The 17,627-nt window shown below is 41.7% G+C and overlaps 1 protein-coding gene across 3 annotated transcripts in view; it reads right to left on the bottom strand.

Moving 5' to 3' along the window:
• Positions 1-1,809: 1,809 nt before the first annotated feature.
• The window catches only part of TRABD (TraB domain containing), a 33,883-nt gene continuing 18,065 nt past the window's right edge, over positions 1,810-17,627 (bottom strand). For 2 of the 3 annotated variants that reach the window (XM_083575321.1, XM_083575322.1), the window contains exons 6-10: positions 16,506-16,616; positions 14,304-14,443; positions 8,113-8,285; positions 6,989-7,100; positions 1,810-4,911 (exon numbers count right to left, since the gene is read on the bottom strand). In XM_083575321.1, the coding sequence (XP_083431447.1) occupies positions 4,734-4,911; positions 6,989-7,100; positions 8,113-8,285; positions 14,304-14,443; positions 16,506-16,616 (714 nt within the window). In that variant the 3' untranslated portion in view covers positions 1,810-4,733. Of the gene's footprint in view, positions 4,912-6,973; positions 7,101-8,112; positions 8,286-14,303; positions 14,444-16,505; positions 16,617-17,627 lie in introns of all 3 variants that reach the window. The other variant, XM_083575323.1, reaches the window with a different exon arrangement.

Raw genomic sequence — 17,627 nt, 5'->3', positions numbered from 1 at the left:
GGAGAAAACAAGCTTGTTCCCCTCTTCCATGGGACAGCCCTTGAGATATTTGAAGATGGCTATCTCATCTCTTCTTTTCCAGGCTAAACATACCCAGCTCCTTCAACTGTTCTTCATAAGGCTTTGTTTCCAGACCCTCGATCACCTTTGTTGCCCCCCTCTGCACACGTTCCAGCAGCTTAAATGTGGGAGAGTGCTGTTTATGATTTTCAGCCTCACCCCCCACCCCAATAAAAAACACGGCACAGAATACACCTCTTTCAGTAGAATTGCCTTTTCATACCTTTTGTTTTAATGCTTAAAAACCACCAACACAGGCAATGCTGCAGTTGGGCTCCCACTTACTTGGTAGTAAACCCCTTTGAACTGAATGGGATTTACTTCTCTTTCACATGAGGCAGGACCCGAAATAAAATAGGAAATCTTAACTAGATTTGATGATACTTTGGTAGATTAGGACACCAGCCTGGTCATAGCTACAGTAAGACCCTCCATTTTTATAAAACCAGAATTTGGGTTGGGCAGCTGTCATGTCATGAATGATGGTGGGAATGTCTGCAGAAGCCCATGTTCACTCAAGTGAATCACACACCAATTTCAACACAAGGACAGACTTCAAATATGCAAATATATATTTGTTTACAGTACTGTAGTTGCCTGAAATAAGTGTAAGTCTTGCCTCCCAAAAGTTATGAACCTAAACCAGGCATAGGCAAACTTGGCCCTCCAGATGTTTTGGGACTACAACTCCCATCATCCCTGACCACTGGTCCTGTTCGCTAGGAATGATGGGAGTTGTAGTCCCAAAACATCTGGAGGGCTGTTTGCCTATGCCTGGCCTAAACCCAACTTGTATAAAGGAAGATGGGCAGCTGTGTCAATAACTGGATGCATCTAAACAAAACCACTTCCCACATTTACTTGGGAACAATGTTGACAAGCCTGTAAAACTTCAGGTGCCAATGCAGAAGAACATTTTTAATCTTTTGCTTGGGATGCCATACTGGTTAAGGCTAATCCTAAGAAAGTGAAGGGTTTGTTTTCCTCTAGTCTGATAGCATCAACCTAGGAGTTGGTTACCCATTATCTACAAAGGCTCTCACTGGTGTCCCTGGGCAGGTGTCCCATTTCCATTTTTAAAAAGTATCTCCCTAGCCTTCCTGGAAAGAGAATTATGGTGCAAAGTGCAAGATCCTTCTGTGCAATTTCTGTGAAATGAGTATGGTGTGGCCACTTCGTACATGATGAATGCTTCCTTTTGCTATTGGACGGCAACAGCATCTCGGTGTCTGTAAAATCAATATTGTGATCTTCAGCAGCAGCACACCACTGACTTCTCATGGTTCAGTGTAAGGTTGCTGCAGGCAGGTGCCTCTCTAACTTTTGTTATACCACACCCCACAGAGCAGCTATTTTGTGATGGGCACGCTCAGCACTCTCAAAATTCAAAATGTGCCCACTAGTCAAAAAAAGCTGGCAACCCCTGCATTATACTAGAGCTATGTTTGAAATAGGCTTATAGAATATGCTGTATCACCACAGTAAAAAACAAGGGACTTGATAATTCACTTTTTATTACAAGTTGGTTTTGCATTTTTCAGGAAGTAAAAAAAAATTCTATGAATCATCTTTATCCAGCATCCATGGGGCATATTTAAATCAGGCAATTTCAGTTAGGTCAAGCACTAAGAGGCATTCAATATATATCAAATACTGGTAGCCCCATTCAATTGCATTGTGCAGATGTCTTTGGGACATGGAATAGCATATTCTCATTTCATACACTCTTGAAAGAACACAAACACTGAATTGGTAAATATGAAATGCTAGATGACGGGTAGACCTTTTATTCTATTTCTCTCTTTTTGGCATATGGAAATACATAGAATACAGCATGCCTCAAGTTCATCGTTTAACATTAGTCCATTCAAGCTTAAGGCTGACTCTTGCCATTCATCTTGTTTTTTGTAACTTTTGTGAAATTTACCTGAGTATGAATACTTTAAAGTAAACATAATACAGTTAACCTACAAAATGGGACTGGAGGAACACAATAAAGAGAGCCAACATATTTGGTAAGATGTAAAAGGTAATTTAATAGCTCATTCAGCTGATTATCTAACATATTCCCAAGAGGTATGATAACTAACAAAAAAAATCATTGGAAACCTTTTAAAAGGTAAAGGAGAAACCATCAAAATAAAAATAATCATTCCAATTGTTGAAAAGTTGCTTATAACATGGTACTTTCCAGCTCACTCCCTTTTTCTTCCAAACAGTTGTCAGGAAAGCAGTATAAGTGGCAAAGACCAATGACACAAACCTTTCTCTCTTGCATCTTGTGTTGAGCTGTACCTGTAAAAATCAACCTGTGCACCTTCCTCCCATCATTTAACAAATTTCCATTTTCTTCCGTATAAGGTATTCAAGAGGTTTGCCTATGGAGGGTGTGTGGAAGAGTATTCCAACTCAAACCAATTAATTGTATCAATATACTTAACTGTTGCGGTTCCAGAGCAAATTGTCTCAAGTGCTATTAACAGGCAAGCACCACCATTTTTATTTTTTTGCAAGATATAATTGCAATACATGATGCAAAAACAGAAAAAGCAGCATCAAATTTCATTTAGGGATATTTGTTTTCATTGATGTTGGGGAATACAATCTGTTAGGCCCTGTAAATCTATCACTTGAATTTAGTTAAATAAAACTTTGGAATCCATCATAAGTCCCATCAAAAGATGTAGAATTCCCCACCAGCATCATATCATCAGCAAAAATACCAAAGAAGAAGAAGACTATAGCCTCCTTTTGGTAAGAACCAAGAACTAAACCCAGGCACAATCATTACCCAGCTAATTGTGCATATTTCCTGTTTATCTCCCCTTGCCCGCAACTGGACCTAAGTGCACTTATCTGTGCTGCATTATGTCCAGTTAATGGAAACTTGCAAAAGAGCATTTTGAAAGACAGGCTGTAACGGTATTAATCTGGAAACGTTTGCTTTGCTAAATATGCAGTCAGGTTTGGACTATGTCAGCGTTTAGTTTCTGCTCCTCAAATGCCACCTTCTCTAAAGAAGAGGGAGCAGGGAAGACTAAAGTCAGAAATTGTCTTTACTCCAGCCAATGGACAATTGCATAAAAGGCAAAAGGCTTTCCACGGGATAGATTAACAACCGCATTTTTACGATTAATATTCTGTTGAGATGGCAACAAGCAATATGCACTCCAAGGCAATCTTAAGGGCATATAAATGTCTACAAAACGTACATGACAAAATGTTTCTTTAAAAAAATGTGCATGTTAAAAAAGTAGAATTGTTGAAAAGGACGCATAAAAGCTACACAAACAAAACCTAGGCAGTTTCAAAAAATACTGATTGAAATCTGTTAAAACAACATTCCACTGATTTTTTCTTTTAAATCAGCATTTTATTACATTCCACTGGAATTGTGATAAATAGCTTACATGGCATCCGAGGAAGGGTAAATACGACATACACAACAGTTCCAGATTTGTTTTCCCCCAAAAGGAGAAGTGAAATGTCATTAGTAGGAGGGATAAGAGTCTCAATAATTTTGCAGTACTGAAATTTATCCTGACAAGGATTTGGTTTACTAATTATCAGTGACATTAATCTAACCTAGGAGGAACTGTGTGCCTTGTAAACAAAGGAAGTTACCCAACAACAACTTAAGGAGAGAGAGAAAAGCAGACATATTGCATTGTTTCATTTGAGACAGAGAAAACCTTGGGAAAGCCCCCAAACGACAAAGCACGATCTTGCTTGTCCTTCCCCAACTTTCCCCAGATGATTCTAAATTAAAGACATCTGGAGGGCGTCAGGTTGGGCTAACCAAACATAAGGAGTCTTGAATGGAACTTGTGAGCTTTCCATTAATAAAAAAAAGAGTTGGGGTTTTAAAGTGATCCATTTTGGCGGGATACAATGCTGAAGGCAACTTTTTCTTCTAAAAAAAGTAAGGCTTGTAAAAGATATGAAGAGGTTTCATCGATAGCAGCCAGCATGTTTCTGATATTTCAAAAGCTTTTTTTAGCAGTTTGTCTTCTTTTAAAAAAAGCCACTAAGTATAAAAGTTTTCCAGTAATAAGAGGTCCTTCTAAGTCATCTTATAGGTGCTTGGCACCAGGAAGGATAGCCTGGTATTTATTTACCTGTACCGAACGCACACATACTTAATGGGCCACTGTGCTTTCTAATAGGAACACAATTAGCCTATGGTTTGTTCTGTTCCTCTGGGGGAGAAAACAGATCATGGGACACAATGCACCAGCAAGTTCTCCTGTGCCAGCGTCAGTTAAATCAACAGCTGCATCTTTGTACAGTCTCATTCGTTTCAAAGGTGCTTGCATAACGGAAGTTTCCAGTGAATTGTGTCTGAGGATATTAGATTCTGTGTTGTTGATCCATTATATCACCATCTTTATAAATGCACTATATACACATAATAGTATGATATATATGTGTACATACTTTAGGTACCCTATACTGGCATGTCATTTTATGCTGCCCATTTCACCAGGTTTGTGGGCAAATGCTTAGGCCGCAGCTGGTGTGGCGTTTAGTACTGATCCACTGGTTATGCTCCAGCTCAGCATCAAATGAGACCTCTGGACAGAATTTGGTTAAATTTGACAAGTCACTCCTTTCCAACCTAGTTTTACGTATGTTAGATCTTGCCCCAGCTACTTGCAGAATCTTCTTCCAATTCAGTGCTGAGGCTTGACATCTGTCAGTTTCTGAAGATAGTTCTGTGCAACGGGCATGGAGAGAATAAACCGAACTGTCCTTTTCCCCATCCTATAGCAGCCGTAGCCCACTAGTCCAAATACTGTGACCTTTAAAGCAAACTTGAGGATTTTACTTGAGGTTGATGGAGGCGGCACACTGGAAAAAGGAGAAGAGGGGAGGAGAGACTTACCATCCACCTATGTTCAAATAATTAATACTAAACACTACTTGCTCAAACACTAAAATGCCTGCAGCAACCTTTATTACATGGGTGGGAATCCAGTATGCATCATGCAGGAATATTTGTGTGTTGTTTAATTGTGCCAGTGTAATAGCTAATGAGCTTACACACACACACACACACACACACACACACACACACCACCACCACCACCACCACGGGCCATTTCCCCCTATTCTGACCACTTATCTTTTGGGTAACAGCATACACAATACAGTTCAAACATTATCAATTGCTTTAAATGAAAATAATCTTTCATGGATCAGGCCATGAGCTAACAGTCCACATCAGCAGTATTTGTTAACATACCTCTTTTGATTTATTTATACTATTATGGATTTGATTTTTGAAATTCTTTTCATTTTACAATGAGTCTTGCAATATATAAAAATGATTCCGTAAAATTAATTGATTCATGCATCTTGGAGAGGAAATCACAGATGGATTTTTCTTGCACTACTACCTTCATCTAAATGAGCATTTATTGGCTACATTCACATGCCATGTCAAAACTGTATTTAGCACGATGAGAATGAGCTGCAGATAACTTCAGGCTTTGCATTCCACCCCGTCATTCTTAGGTGTGGCAGCTGACGCAGGTGGGGGGTTCGAAAGCTTTCAGTTCTGCTTTCCATTAACCACAGTTTAGCTTTCCATTCAAACTCTTAATTCCCAACTTATTAATAGGAGCAAGAGTATGATATTGCACTTACATTCAGATTGTGAGCTTCCTAGAGGCACCTGGTTGGCCACAGTGAAATACAGGATGCTGGGCTAGGGAAGTGTTTTGGCTGATCTTATTATGTTCTTACGGGTGGCGCTGTGGGTTAAACCATAGAGCCTAGGACTTGCCAATCAGAAGGTTGACGGTTCGAATCCCCACAACGGGGTGAGCTCCCGTTGCTCGGTCCCTGCTCCTGCCAACCTAGCAGTTTGAAAGCACGTCAAAGTGCAAGTAGATAAATAGGTACCGCTCCAGCGGGAAGGTAAACGGCGTTTCCGTTGCCCTTTACCTTTATTATGTTCTTACAACATAATCCATGACTTGAAGTTGGTTTGTTTCAAACAAAGCATGGCTAATGTTAAGCTACAATTTAGTGGTTCCAATAATATGACAAACTGCGTTTAAGGAAAAACGGAAATGGAAGCCTTTATTCGACGCCAAAATGGCCTCGTTCACATGCAACTCAAAGCCAAACGATGGTTAAGTATGAATGGGCAAGCAGGCTGGTGCATAGAGTAAAAACTTCTCTGCTTTGCTCCTGCTGTGCTACTGGTGGCTAAGCCGTGGTTTGGCTTATGGTTACATATGAACTGAGTCTTGTTGTTTGTCTCCTCCAAATGAACCACAAGTGACAAGATGTAATCTTGGTAACAGCTTGCGGTTTGTTTGGCTTGTTCCCATCATTCTCAATGGTGACTCAGCATAATGTCTGAATGTTACCATTATATCTACTTGTGGTAGTTTCCAGGTTTATAATTTTGTAATAGGAACATGAATTTTTATGATGCACTTTTAATTATTTTCATTGGAAATATTCACCCCGACACCCCTCTTTTTTTTGAAAAAATTGAGTGCTCTCTTTTCACGTTTTATTTATACAGAGCATCAAATCTCAACCGTTAATATACTTCAGATCAACCATTAATATACTTCAGATCACAGGAAACAATCTGTATCTCAGGCCTTGGTACTGCGCAGATAAAACAGAAACCCAAAATGCATCTTTGTTTTCAGTCATTTGTTCCATAGGGAAAACTACACAACAAGCTTTCTCCCAAATACTCATTTCTCAGGAGATACTTCCTGCCTAACCAAGGACATTTTAGCATTTTAGCATCTCTGGGAGTTCATCCTGTTTCACCTTTAGTGTCATTAATAGTCTGCCACTATACCTATTCACTGCCTTTTATTTACCTCCTGCCCCCAGGCTAACTGCAGAAATCATAACATATAAGGAAAATGACCAAACCTACCAGAGAGAGAATTACCTCATTATTTCCTGGATGTTCAAGTCTGTATTCCAGTTCTTTTCGATCCCAGGCACGTGACCCATTCCAACCACCCCAACTACAATGGACGGGACGCATCTTCTAGGTTCAGCTGAGACAGCAGAAGAAACAAACAAAAAGCTCATGTTCAATGTGTTTATTATATTTACTACCGCTATTTTTTGGATTCTCTTCAGCCACAGCTCTCAAACAGAAACAAAGGGATACAGTGGTACCTTGGAAGTCAAATGGACTTCCGGAACGGATTCCGTTTGACTTCCAAAATGTTCGGAAACCAAGGCATGGCTTCCGATTGGTTGCAGGAAGATGAATACTAATTTGGCCAGTTCTTATAACAGGAACATTATCTAAAAACGTATGACCCCTTTATAAAAGGTACATAGAATTCCTAAATGGACAGTGTCACCTCTCTCATTTCAATGATCCTGCAAATCAGAATACTTTTAATTCCAATTTTGCAGATAGGCTGCAATATCGGGCCAATTCACATGCCTTGCTATGTTGGCAAAGTCACTTAATTTATGAAGACAGAGTCCAGAGAGAAAAGTCTTGGCTGAGGAAACTGAACAAAACCATGTATAATTTGAGAGAAAGAAACAGGGAGCTTTTGTCTTAGTTCAAGCCTTGAACATAGTAATGAAATGAAGCATACAGAGGAAAATTCCCTCAAATCTTCACAGCCAATTACAGTGGTACCTCTGGTTACGTACTTAATTCGTTCCGGAGGTCCGTTCTTAACCTGAAACTGTTCTTAACCTGAAGCACCACTTTAGCTAATGGGGCCTCCCGCCGCCACCCCACGATTTCTGTTCTCAACCTGAAGCAAAGTTCTTAACCTGAGGTACTATTTCTGGGTTAGCGGAGTCTGTAACCTGAAGCGTATGTAACCCGAGGTACCACTGTAGAGCATTTGCTACCTCAGTGAAGAAAAAACTTAGCAACCAGGCAGAGTGGCAACACTCTCTTGGCTAGTTGGCTAACAGAATTAATCCCTATCTTGTACATTAATCTACAAATATGTGTCCAGATTTCCTGAGAGGCAGCATGGTTGAAGAACCGCACCGCTGGAGGAGTGCAATTCCTAGTCATAAATGTTAACTTACCTTCAGATGCACGAGGTAGTTCTGTTCGCTTTGCAGCTTGCTTCAACATGTAAGTCAAGTAAATATCTCTTTCTGAGACAATTGTCCGATGAAGATCAGGAAACTCGCCAATCATCTCGGCCATCATTTGCTCCAGCAGATCCTTTTGTTTACACTTCTCCACATCATCTTTACTGAAACAAACAGTTTCAATGTCTACATTATGCTCTCAGTGATGAATGAAAGCAAAAGGAGAAAGAATAATAAACTGAACCAATGCCCTTTGAGTCTCAATAATGCCAAAAATTGTTTGTTTTTAAAAAATCCAGATGGATAAAGGCAAGTACAAGTAGGGATTTCTCCACTCTTTCAACTTACTATTTCTTACAGAAGAAGCCGAAAGTGTTATTACTGCCTGTCTCAAAAGGCTAGCTACTAATGTAGAAGGTAAGGGCACAGTCTGTTACAGCTACTAGCCTTTCAGCAAGTTGGATTTCCCGGGTTTATTGAAAGTGAAATAACTGCAGAGCTGATTGGTATGTTAGATTCCCATGGAAAACTCCCAAGTGACTTCCACTCTGAAGGTATTGAGGAGTGTGGGTTCAAAGTTGGTTACTTGAACCCATCCTCAACGAACCTACAAGCATGCTTGGAACAGAACCAGGACGTGTAAGTTGCAGGAAAGAAAGTACTGCTTAACCTCAGAATGGGGTCAGAGATAAGAACGGAATTCGCGGATTGCTTTTTCTGCAGAAAAGCCTTGCTGAAAGACAGCTCACAAGGAGATACAGCAGCAGCAGCAACACACACACAATTAAAAAGCACTGCATAAAAATTCAGTTTAGAATTTGGCACAGAACTCTTTCTTCCCAAGGAATCAATTTTCGTTTCTGAAAAAACAAACAAAAACAAATTGGCAGGCATCTGCGCTGCAAGTGCAGTGGAAAGGAAAATCAAACCGGTTGTTACCCCTTTCACACTCAAGTAGTGAGTGGGAGGTATGGATGTGTAAAAGCATATAAACCTCATTCTAATTATAACATGTTAATTCCTTGGGGAGAGAGAGAGAGCGCTTCAGCCTTGCTCTGCTGTTATAGCTGTGTTGCGCTTCTGCCTTGATGCTGCCGAAACACAACAGCAGGAGCACAAAATGCACCTTTTAGCTTGTCAATTAGGCTTCACTTGATAACAATTCTTCCAGCATCAGCTTAGTCCAACTTAGTACTAGGGGACAGCTTCTAAGAATATTCCCAGTTTGATTATTTCTGAACATGCAGCTCATGATCTTTATTACATTTTAACAATAGCCAAGTCTTAAAGCACTAAACCGTGACTAAAAAATTGCACCTCTACTCCTGTGAAAGTTGAACTTTGATTGTTAGTCTCCCCCCACCAAAAAACCCCCATCTGGTTTAGTTGATCCATATTGCATAGTACTGTGGCGTGTGAGTCTTTTTATCGTATTCTCTAGGCGAAACCCAATCCTGGAAAATTATGGCGGGGTGGCTGGGGTAACCAGTACAATAAATAATAATTAAATATGCAGCCCAAAATGAGACAGACACTTGCACCCTTAGGCATTGAACATGAATGTGTGAATTGACCCTAAGTGTACGAAACAGCCAGAGATAGAACTTCTGTTCTGCACTTCTTTGAGCAAAATTCACACCATGATGCATTTTCTGAGTTCAAGACAGGGGAAATATTTTCTGCAGGATCTTGCTATTTTGAATGTTTTATGTTTTTGGATAAGATCCAAAGGTACACAGCTGTAACATTATTACTCGGGCTACCCACATAGCGGATAGCAAGGCAACCATGCACCCTATTTTAAATATTCTTCCATGCTCCGAGGTTCAGAGCAGAATCAGGCAAACCCAGTGGTGGTCAGGATTATTTATTATGTAAGCAGTTTTGGGTTAGCTTACCTAAATGACATATTTTGCAATACAACCCTATGCATTTCTACTCGGACGGAAGTCCCAATGAGTTCAGTGGGGTTTACTCTCCACTGAGAGATAAAAGAACTGAAGTATTGCTAATTCCCACCCACTACCCATTGCTCTCAACTGGCCAACTGTTAAGACACAGACTCCACCTGTATTTCTGACTACTATCTGTCCATGCAAAGTACAGTGGTGCCTCGCAAGACGAAAAGAATCCGTTCCGCGAGTCTCTTCGTCTTGCGGTTTTTTCGTCTTGTGAAGCAAGCCCATTAGTGGCTTAGCGGATTAGCGCTATTAGCGGCTTAGTGGATCAGCTGATAAGCGTCTTAGCGGCTTAGCAGCTTAGCGGATCAGCTGATAAGCGTCTTAGCGGATCAGCTGTTAAGCGTCTTAGCGGATCAGCTGATAAGCGGCTTAGCGGATCAGCTGATAAGCGGCTTAGCGGATCAGCTGTTAAGCGGCTTAGCGGCTTAGCGGATCAGCTGTTAAGCGGCTTAGCGGATCAGCTGATAAGCAGCTTAGCGGCTTGGGAAAAAGGGGGGGGGGAGGAAAAAAACCCCACAGGAACTCGCAAGACATTTTCGTCTTGCGAAGCAAGCCCATAGGAAATTCGTTTTGCGAAGCACCTCCAAAACGGAAAACTCTTTCATTTAGCGGGTTTTCCGTCTTGCGAGGCATTCGTCTTGCGGGGCACCACTGTATCTTAAAAGTGGAGCGCCACTTGAAACTGTATATGAAGGTCAAAACGTACAATAATGGGTCACAAGTTGACCAACCCTGGCCTTCCCTGCCTAGTAGATGTAAAACAATACGTCTTGTGTTAGTAATTCACTGCTACGCTGTTCCAGAAGCAGCTACGGTATCTCCCACTTGGGGAGTATTCCAACTCCTTCTGTTCTTATTAGGTTCCCGGTAAGCCCTATGGAATATCTTTCGGACTGCAGTCTCTTTTTGGATGTGTTTATTTTCTCTAAATGCAACGTTTCTGAAGGACACAAAGCTACCTTGTTTGCTCCAGCCACAGCCTGAAACAGGTACACTATTGCCTTCAAATGTAGGGGAGGAAAAGCAGTGCAACTATATTACAAGCAGAGGCAATTTCTTGTGGGGGCTCCATTCCCCCCCCCCCCCATGTTGGCAGAGTGCATATAAACATGCACAGCCCCATTACGCCCTCTTCTGGGTGGAAAAGGACCCATGCACCAGTGATCGCGTGTCAATTGGACGCAGCTAAAACGGTAACTGCCTGTATTGTGGAAACAGTTCATTCTCTCCGTCAATCTCCCTGCGGGCTGCAATTTAACAACTGAAGGGCTTTCTTAGAATAAACCAAAGGCAGCCCCCATTTGTGCAGGGGGGAAGCTAGGCGAGAAGGAACTGGGGGGTCACCCCCCCCCCAGCACTGGGGTAAAAGCCACTTAAATTGCACAGTCCTCCCTAGTGGGAGGAAAACCCATTCCAGGATTCTCTCCTCCATTTTGTGCACCTGATGTATTCTGGTATCTGCAAGACATATGAAGTTGTCTTATACTGAGCTACAGAACCCTTGCAATGTTCTTACATATAAATGATGCTAATACACAGTTTAAATATGCAATGCGACTACAGCTCCTTTTCTCTCTCAGTCTTTTCTTTTTTTCACAGCTCTGTAGTGCCTGCTATATTTCTCAAACAGCCCTTCTTACCAAACACATTGCTCATTCTATTGCAGACAACGAGATCCACTTGGGCGTACGACGGCTACAAATGGTAGAAACCTACTACTGCATATAATGCAATTTTTTATACATGGCAGCAGAAAAATAGAGCTGCAAGGCACTGAAGCGTCTACATCACACCGAAATGTAAACATGCAAAGAACTGCTTATGGTAAAAGGACATCTCACTGCTGTTGCTGTGATGGATAAAAATAACCTGAAAATTGCCACGATAGAAGCACTTGTATTAGAAAAAAGCTCTGTAGCCATGCATGAATGTATCAAATAATTCACTGACTACCAACACAGTATAAACAAAGCCCTAGTTACATGCTACTCCCTCGTAGGGGACGGCATAATGACTGGGGAGTGGGCCTGTGCTTTCAGCCCCACTAATTGAGTTCACTTCCAATAATAATAATAATAATAATAATAATAATAATAATAATAATAATAATAATAATTTATTATTTATACCCCACCCATCTGGCTGGGTCCCCCCAGCCACTCTGGGCGGCTTCCAACAAAACACTAAAATACAATAACCTATTAAACATTAAAAGCTTCCCTAAACAGGGCTGCCTTTAGATGTCTTCTAAAAGTTTGGTAGTTATTTTTCTCTTTGACAACTGGTGGGAGGGCATTCCACAAGGCGGGCGCCACTACCGAGAAGGCCCTCTGCCTGGTTCCCTGTAACTTGGCTTCTCGCAGCGAGGGAACCGCCAGAAGGCCCTCCGCACTGGACCTCAGTGTCCGGGCTGAATGATGGAGGTGAAGACGCTCTTTCAGGTATATTGGACTGAGGCCGTTTAGGACTGTGCATTGTGTACAGCTAGCTGTAAAGATAACTCAGCATATGAACTCTTGCTCATACGCAGGGGCAAAACTAGGCTTAAATTCACCTGGGTCAAAACTAAGCTTTAATTCACTCCCCACATGTGTTTGTGTACACACACACACAGAGGCTGGGAGCCTCAATGGCTCCCCTATGGAAACTTCACCTGGGACAAAAACCCCGACTAGTACCACCCTTGACCCCATAGCTACAGCTCAGTCACATTCGTGAGCTCTGTGAAATTGGGGCATCCACACAACCAGGCATCCTGATCATACTGACCCTTTACATGTGAACTTCTGACAGACAATAGAACAACAATTACAGGAAAGAATCGGGGGCGGGTCTCAAAGTGCACCCCCTTTCACCACACAATTGCTTGACGTGCGAGTAAAACGCATGTTTTACAGAGGGCACCGAACACTCACTGACCCTAAGAGCTATTTGGCATAGCTTAAGAGCACTTAAATAAAGAGCAGCTTGTAGGATCTTGTCCTTTTATCAGGCGTTTTTAAACAGGCATCCCCATTTATGTGGGGGAGGGGGGGTTACATTCCGAGGCACTGCATGCGTTGCTGAAATTGCATATACAGTGGTACCTCTGCTTATAAACTTAATTCGTTCCAGAGGTCCGTTCTTAACCTGAAACCGTTCTTAACCTGAGGTACCACTTTAGCTAATGGGGCCTCCCTCTGCCGCCGCGTGATTTCTGTTCTCATCCTGAGGTAAAGTTCTCAACCCGAGGTACTACTTCCACGTTAGTAGAGTCTGTAACCCAAAGCGTTTGTAACCTGAGGTGTTTGTAATCCGGGGTACTGCTGTAATTGAAACCCATGGAAAAATCCTGCAGATGTCCTGCTCCCATTTCTCCTTTTAGTGATGTTTCTTCTGGATTCGGCGTGATTGGTATACACGGCTGTGCACACACTGAATGCATGTAAATGGGGGGGGGCCTGCCTGCATTTCAACGGGATGAATGTTTATGTATTAAACTTACATCCTACCCTTGTTCCTAAAGGAACCTAGGGTGGCAAAACAGGTGATTAAATGTATTTAAAAATCCAATACAGATGGGAAAGGTCTCAGCCAACCAGATTCCTACATTGTACAGTATGTGCAGGAAGCCCTCACCTGAAGGGCACAGTGATCAGTTGGGTATAAAAATAAAAGGTAAAAAGGTAAAGGACCCCTGGATGGTTAAGTCCAGTCAAAGGCGACTATGGGGTTACGGCACTCATCTCGCTTTCAGGCCATCTCACGTTTGTCCACAGACAGTTTTCTGGGTCATGTGGCCAGCATGACTAAATTGCTTCTGGCACAACGGAACATCGTGATGAGTGCCAGAGCGTACGGAAATGCCGTTTACCTTCCCGACACAGCGGTAAATATTTGTCTACTTGCACTGGCATGCTTTCAAACTGCTAGGTTGGCAGGAGCTGGGACAGAGCAACGGGAGCTGGGATTCAAACCGCCAACCTTGGCAAGCCCAAGAGGCTCAGTGATTTAGACCACAGCCCCTTCAGTTGGGTGTAAAGGGGTTGGACGGGGAGTTTGGTGTTGACAGGAGCTGGAATCCCAACAATATCCAGAGAGCCTCTAGTCTCCTGTTCCAACGGTTGCCCTTTCTTTTGTTGTTACTGGCACCAGAAATATTTGCCAGCACCATCAGAAGATATACCCCAGGGCTGCCTCAAGTCTGAGCACCCAACCACAAGTTGCCACACTCATTCCTACCTGATTGGGTCAGAAAGGAAGCAGAGGCCCCAAGCAAGCTTGACCTTTTGCCAGAAAGAAAGTGCAGCAATGGCCCTCTTGAAGGTCACCGGGATTGGCCTGTCCCCAAGATGAAATTTGCAGAAAGGTACTTTACTAGCCTGCAAGATGAATATGAACATTAGCGATTAGACAGCATTACATACAACAGGACGCTAAGGCACTACACAGGGTGTGTAACATAACAACAACAACAACAATAATACAAATAAATCATTTTCAGTTTAGCTATCTTGCATAAAGGCTTCTTGCACAAAGGTTCTTTCAGGGTTTCATAGCTTACACCAGGCTATTAAGTTGGTTTTCAGAAATGATCTGTTTTCTCTTAGAGAGATTGTTGAAAGCAGAAGAAAAAAGGGACACGAGTAGCAGTAGCAAAGTCTTCAGACCTCTCTGAGATGCAACAGTTTCACTGTCCATTTCTGGGCACAATTCAAAGTGCTGGTTATAGCCTAGAAGGCTTGGGGGCAGGCGACCTCAAGGAAACTACTTTTCCTCTACAATCCCAGTTGAGCTCTTGTCCTGCCAATGGAAGATGAGCGTTTGGGCAAGAATTCAAGACAGGGCCTTCTCAGTGACTGCACCCAAACGTTGTTGATGTTGGCAGGTAAAACAGTTGTCTCTTAAGAGATGTTCAGATTACTGAGTGGATTTGTCGTGTTTTGCATTTTAATCGTGGTGAGTGGTATCTTACTAAGTTTTCCTCAATAGCAGATGAACCGAAATTAACGAACTAATGGATTTCAATGGGTCTACCCTGGGTAAAACTTAGTCGAATGCCACTCAACATGTCTAACTAGTCAACAGCTGCTGTCTAATTTTCATCTTCTCTAATTTGATTATTCTTTGCTCGTTACTTATCATTTACACTAATTACTGCTTATACTTTATTGACTGGTCCCCATTTTGCTATGTATTCCATTGCTAACTGTCATTAACCGCATTTTACATGAAAAAGTGTGGTAAAAATAATAAATAAGTGGTTACGGGTTGAAACTTATCATGGCAGCATTTACAGCTATATTGAATAATTACAAGTTACCAAAGCAGATCGGATACAAGAGACTCCTCAGACTAGCATGGCTAAGAAAGTGCAAGTGCTGTCATCACAAATCAAATGCAATTTGCGCGGACAATTCACATGAAAAAAATCGAACTCAATCAGTCAATCGATATAAGTTTATTGTTCTAGCTAAAGGCCATGACAAACCCACAGAAGCAGTACCAATAAACAATACAGATTATAAATCCATAAAGATAAGCCAACAAACAAAATTATCAACTGCAATACCCATTGAGAAAAATGTTTTAATATGCAGTGAGGAAAAAATGCTTTAATATTGGCCAAGGATTATGGTAATAGTTCTAACACCTCTCTCTCAAAAAAAATTTCTAATTTATGAGATGATTTGCGCGATTATTGACAGGGGGAATCAGACAAAATTTGTTACGTAAAACAGAATTGTTCACAGATGCTCACCCAACTTAAAAATATTTAAAGGCTCCAGGATGGAAGCTAGAGGAAGGGCAGCTGTTAGTTAGTAAGAGGGCTTCCTTCGCTCCTCCCTCCATGGCGCCCCCAAATCTGGAGGTTCAGAACAGCATTGTAGGAAGAGGAAAGGGTTTTTTTTTTGAAACAATCAAAATAGCGCAATGTTGAATTCCTCCCCCAGTTTTCCCCTTATGAAAACACAAACTTTCTCCACTCCCACCTTTTTTTGTTTTTGTTCTTAAAGAGAGATGTATCTGGCTTAATTGCTATCCGAAAATCTATTAGCCTAGCAGCCGAGACATGGGACAAAATGAATCACACACTCAATTTTCTGATATGTTTAAAGTTCCCTCGGCAGCCGCAAAGGATACCATTCATATTACAGCTTTCATTATGTTTTGCCAGCGTTAAGACAATCAGACTGAAAACGGTAGATGGGAGGCCCAGATTTTTAAAACCAGATGTTCTTTGAACCGGTAATTATTATTTTTTTCCAGATTTTGATTTGTTTTTAAGAGACAGAATACAGCACAAAGAATTTGGCCCAAGTGAAACCCACACCGGTTTCTGTCGTTGCCAGCCTCCCACAATTCACTCAGCGTTTTTTACCTCAGGGGCGAAATCGCACACAAAATCACACACTTAAAAGAAGAAAGAAAGAAAAGTCTCACCTCTTTGAAAGCCTCCCTGAACTCTCCTCCGGGAGCCATTCCCAGCTGTTCTGTGATATGTGCAGAGACTTTCAGTAGCAGCATTTGCATCAACCCAGACATGACTCCATTCTATCATAAGAAGAACCATTAAAAAAGAACGAGTTAACCTTTTACAGATTACTAGAAAAGACAAGATGCACGGTGCCATTAATAGCTGTGATGAAACACAGCTGGCGAAGGAGTAAAACACCAAGTCCGCCTCTGGGAGCTGATTTATTGCTGAACACAAACCCCCTTATTTCAACATACAGGATCGTTGCTAAGAAGCCTTTTAGACATCTGCTAATTTGTTTTCTTGTGGAGGAACAGAGGAGAAAATAGCACTAAATTAACCTGTCTGGCGGCATAATATTTATTATTTCTATCCACCCACCTCTGCCCGAGAGAAGAAAGTGACTCAAGTATGCAAATAGCATGGGTAATTCCTTGCATAGGTTTGCAATTAAAACAGTTTGGCATAGACTTATTTACCTACTGCATAAAAAGGGGGGGATTGCAACATTTGAACAATTTAGAAGCACACACACAGTACAAACAAAGCTTTACACTGAAAGTGTAGAAAATACCTAAAGCATGTACGTAATAGTTTCAGAGTTGAGAGATGAGGGTTTTAAAAATTATTTTTAAACCTGTCAACTCAGCTAGTTGAGAAAGTATATACAGGAGTACCTCAGGTTAAGTACTTAATTCGTTCCGGAGGTCCGTTCTTAACCTGAAACTGTTCTTAACCTCAAGCACCACTTTAGCTAATGGGGCCTCCTGCTGCCGCCGCACCGCCAGAGCCCGATTTCTGTTCTTATCCTGAAGCAAAGTTCTTAACCTGAGGTACTATTTCTGGGTTAGTGGAGTCTGTAACCTGAAGCGTATGTAACCTGAAGCGTATGTAACCCGAGGTACCACTGTAGATGCAAGAAAATCTCATGTCATGTTAGTTCTTGCTACTCCTGCAACTGAACAGCCTTCCCACTGTGTCCTCCCTCAGAAGCAGATTATCACTGGGTACCAGCCTCCTTACTTAGTTGCCAAAAATGTACATTTGGTTTCAGTTTGATATTTACAGATGACCTTTAGGCCAGATAT

This window comes from Podarcis filfolensis (assembly GCF_964270895.1).
Source record: "Podarcis filfolensis genome assembly, chromosome: 10".
Lineage (NCBI taxonomy): Eukaryota > Metazoa > Chordata > Lepidosauria > Squamata > Lacertidae > Podarcis > Podarcis filfolensis.
The sequence above is the reverse complement of the archived record's forward strand: the minus strand, read 5'-3'. Positions and strand labels throughout refer to the sequence as shown.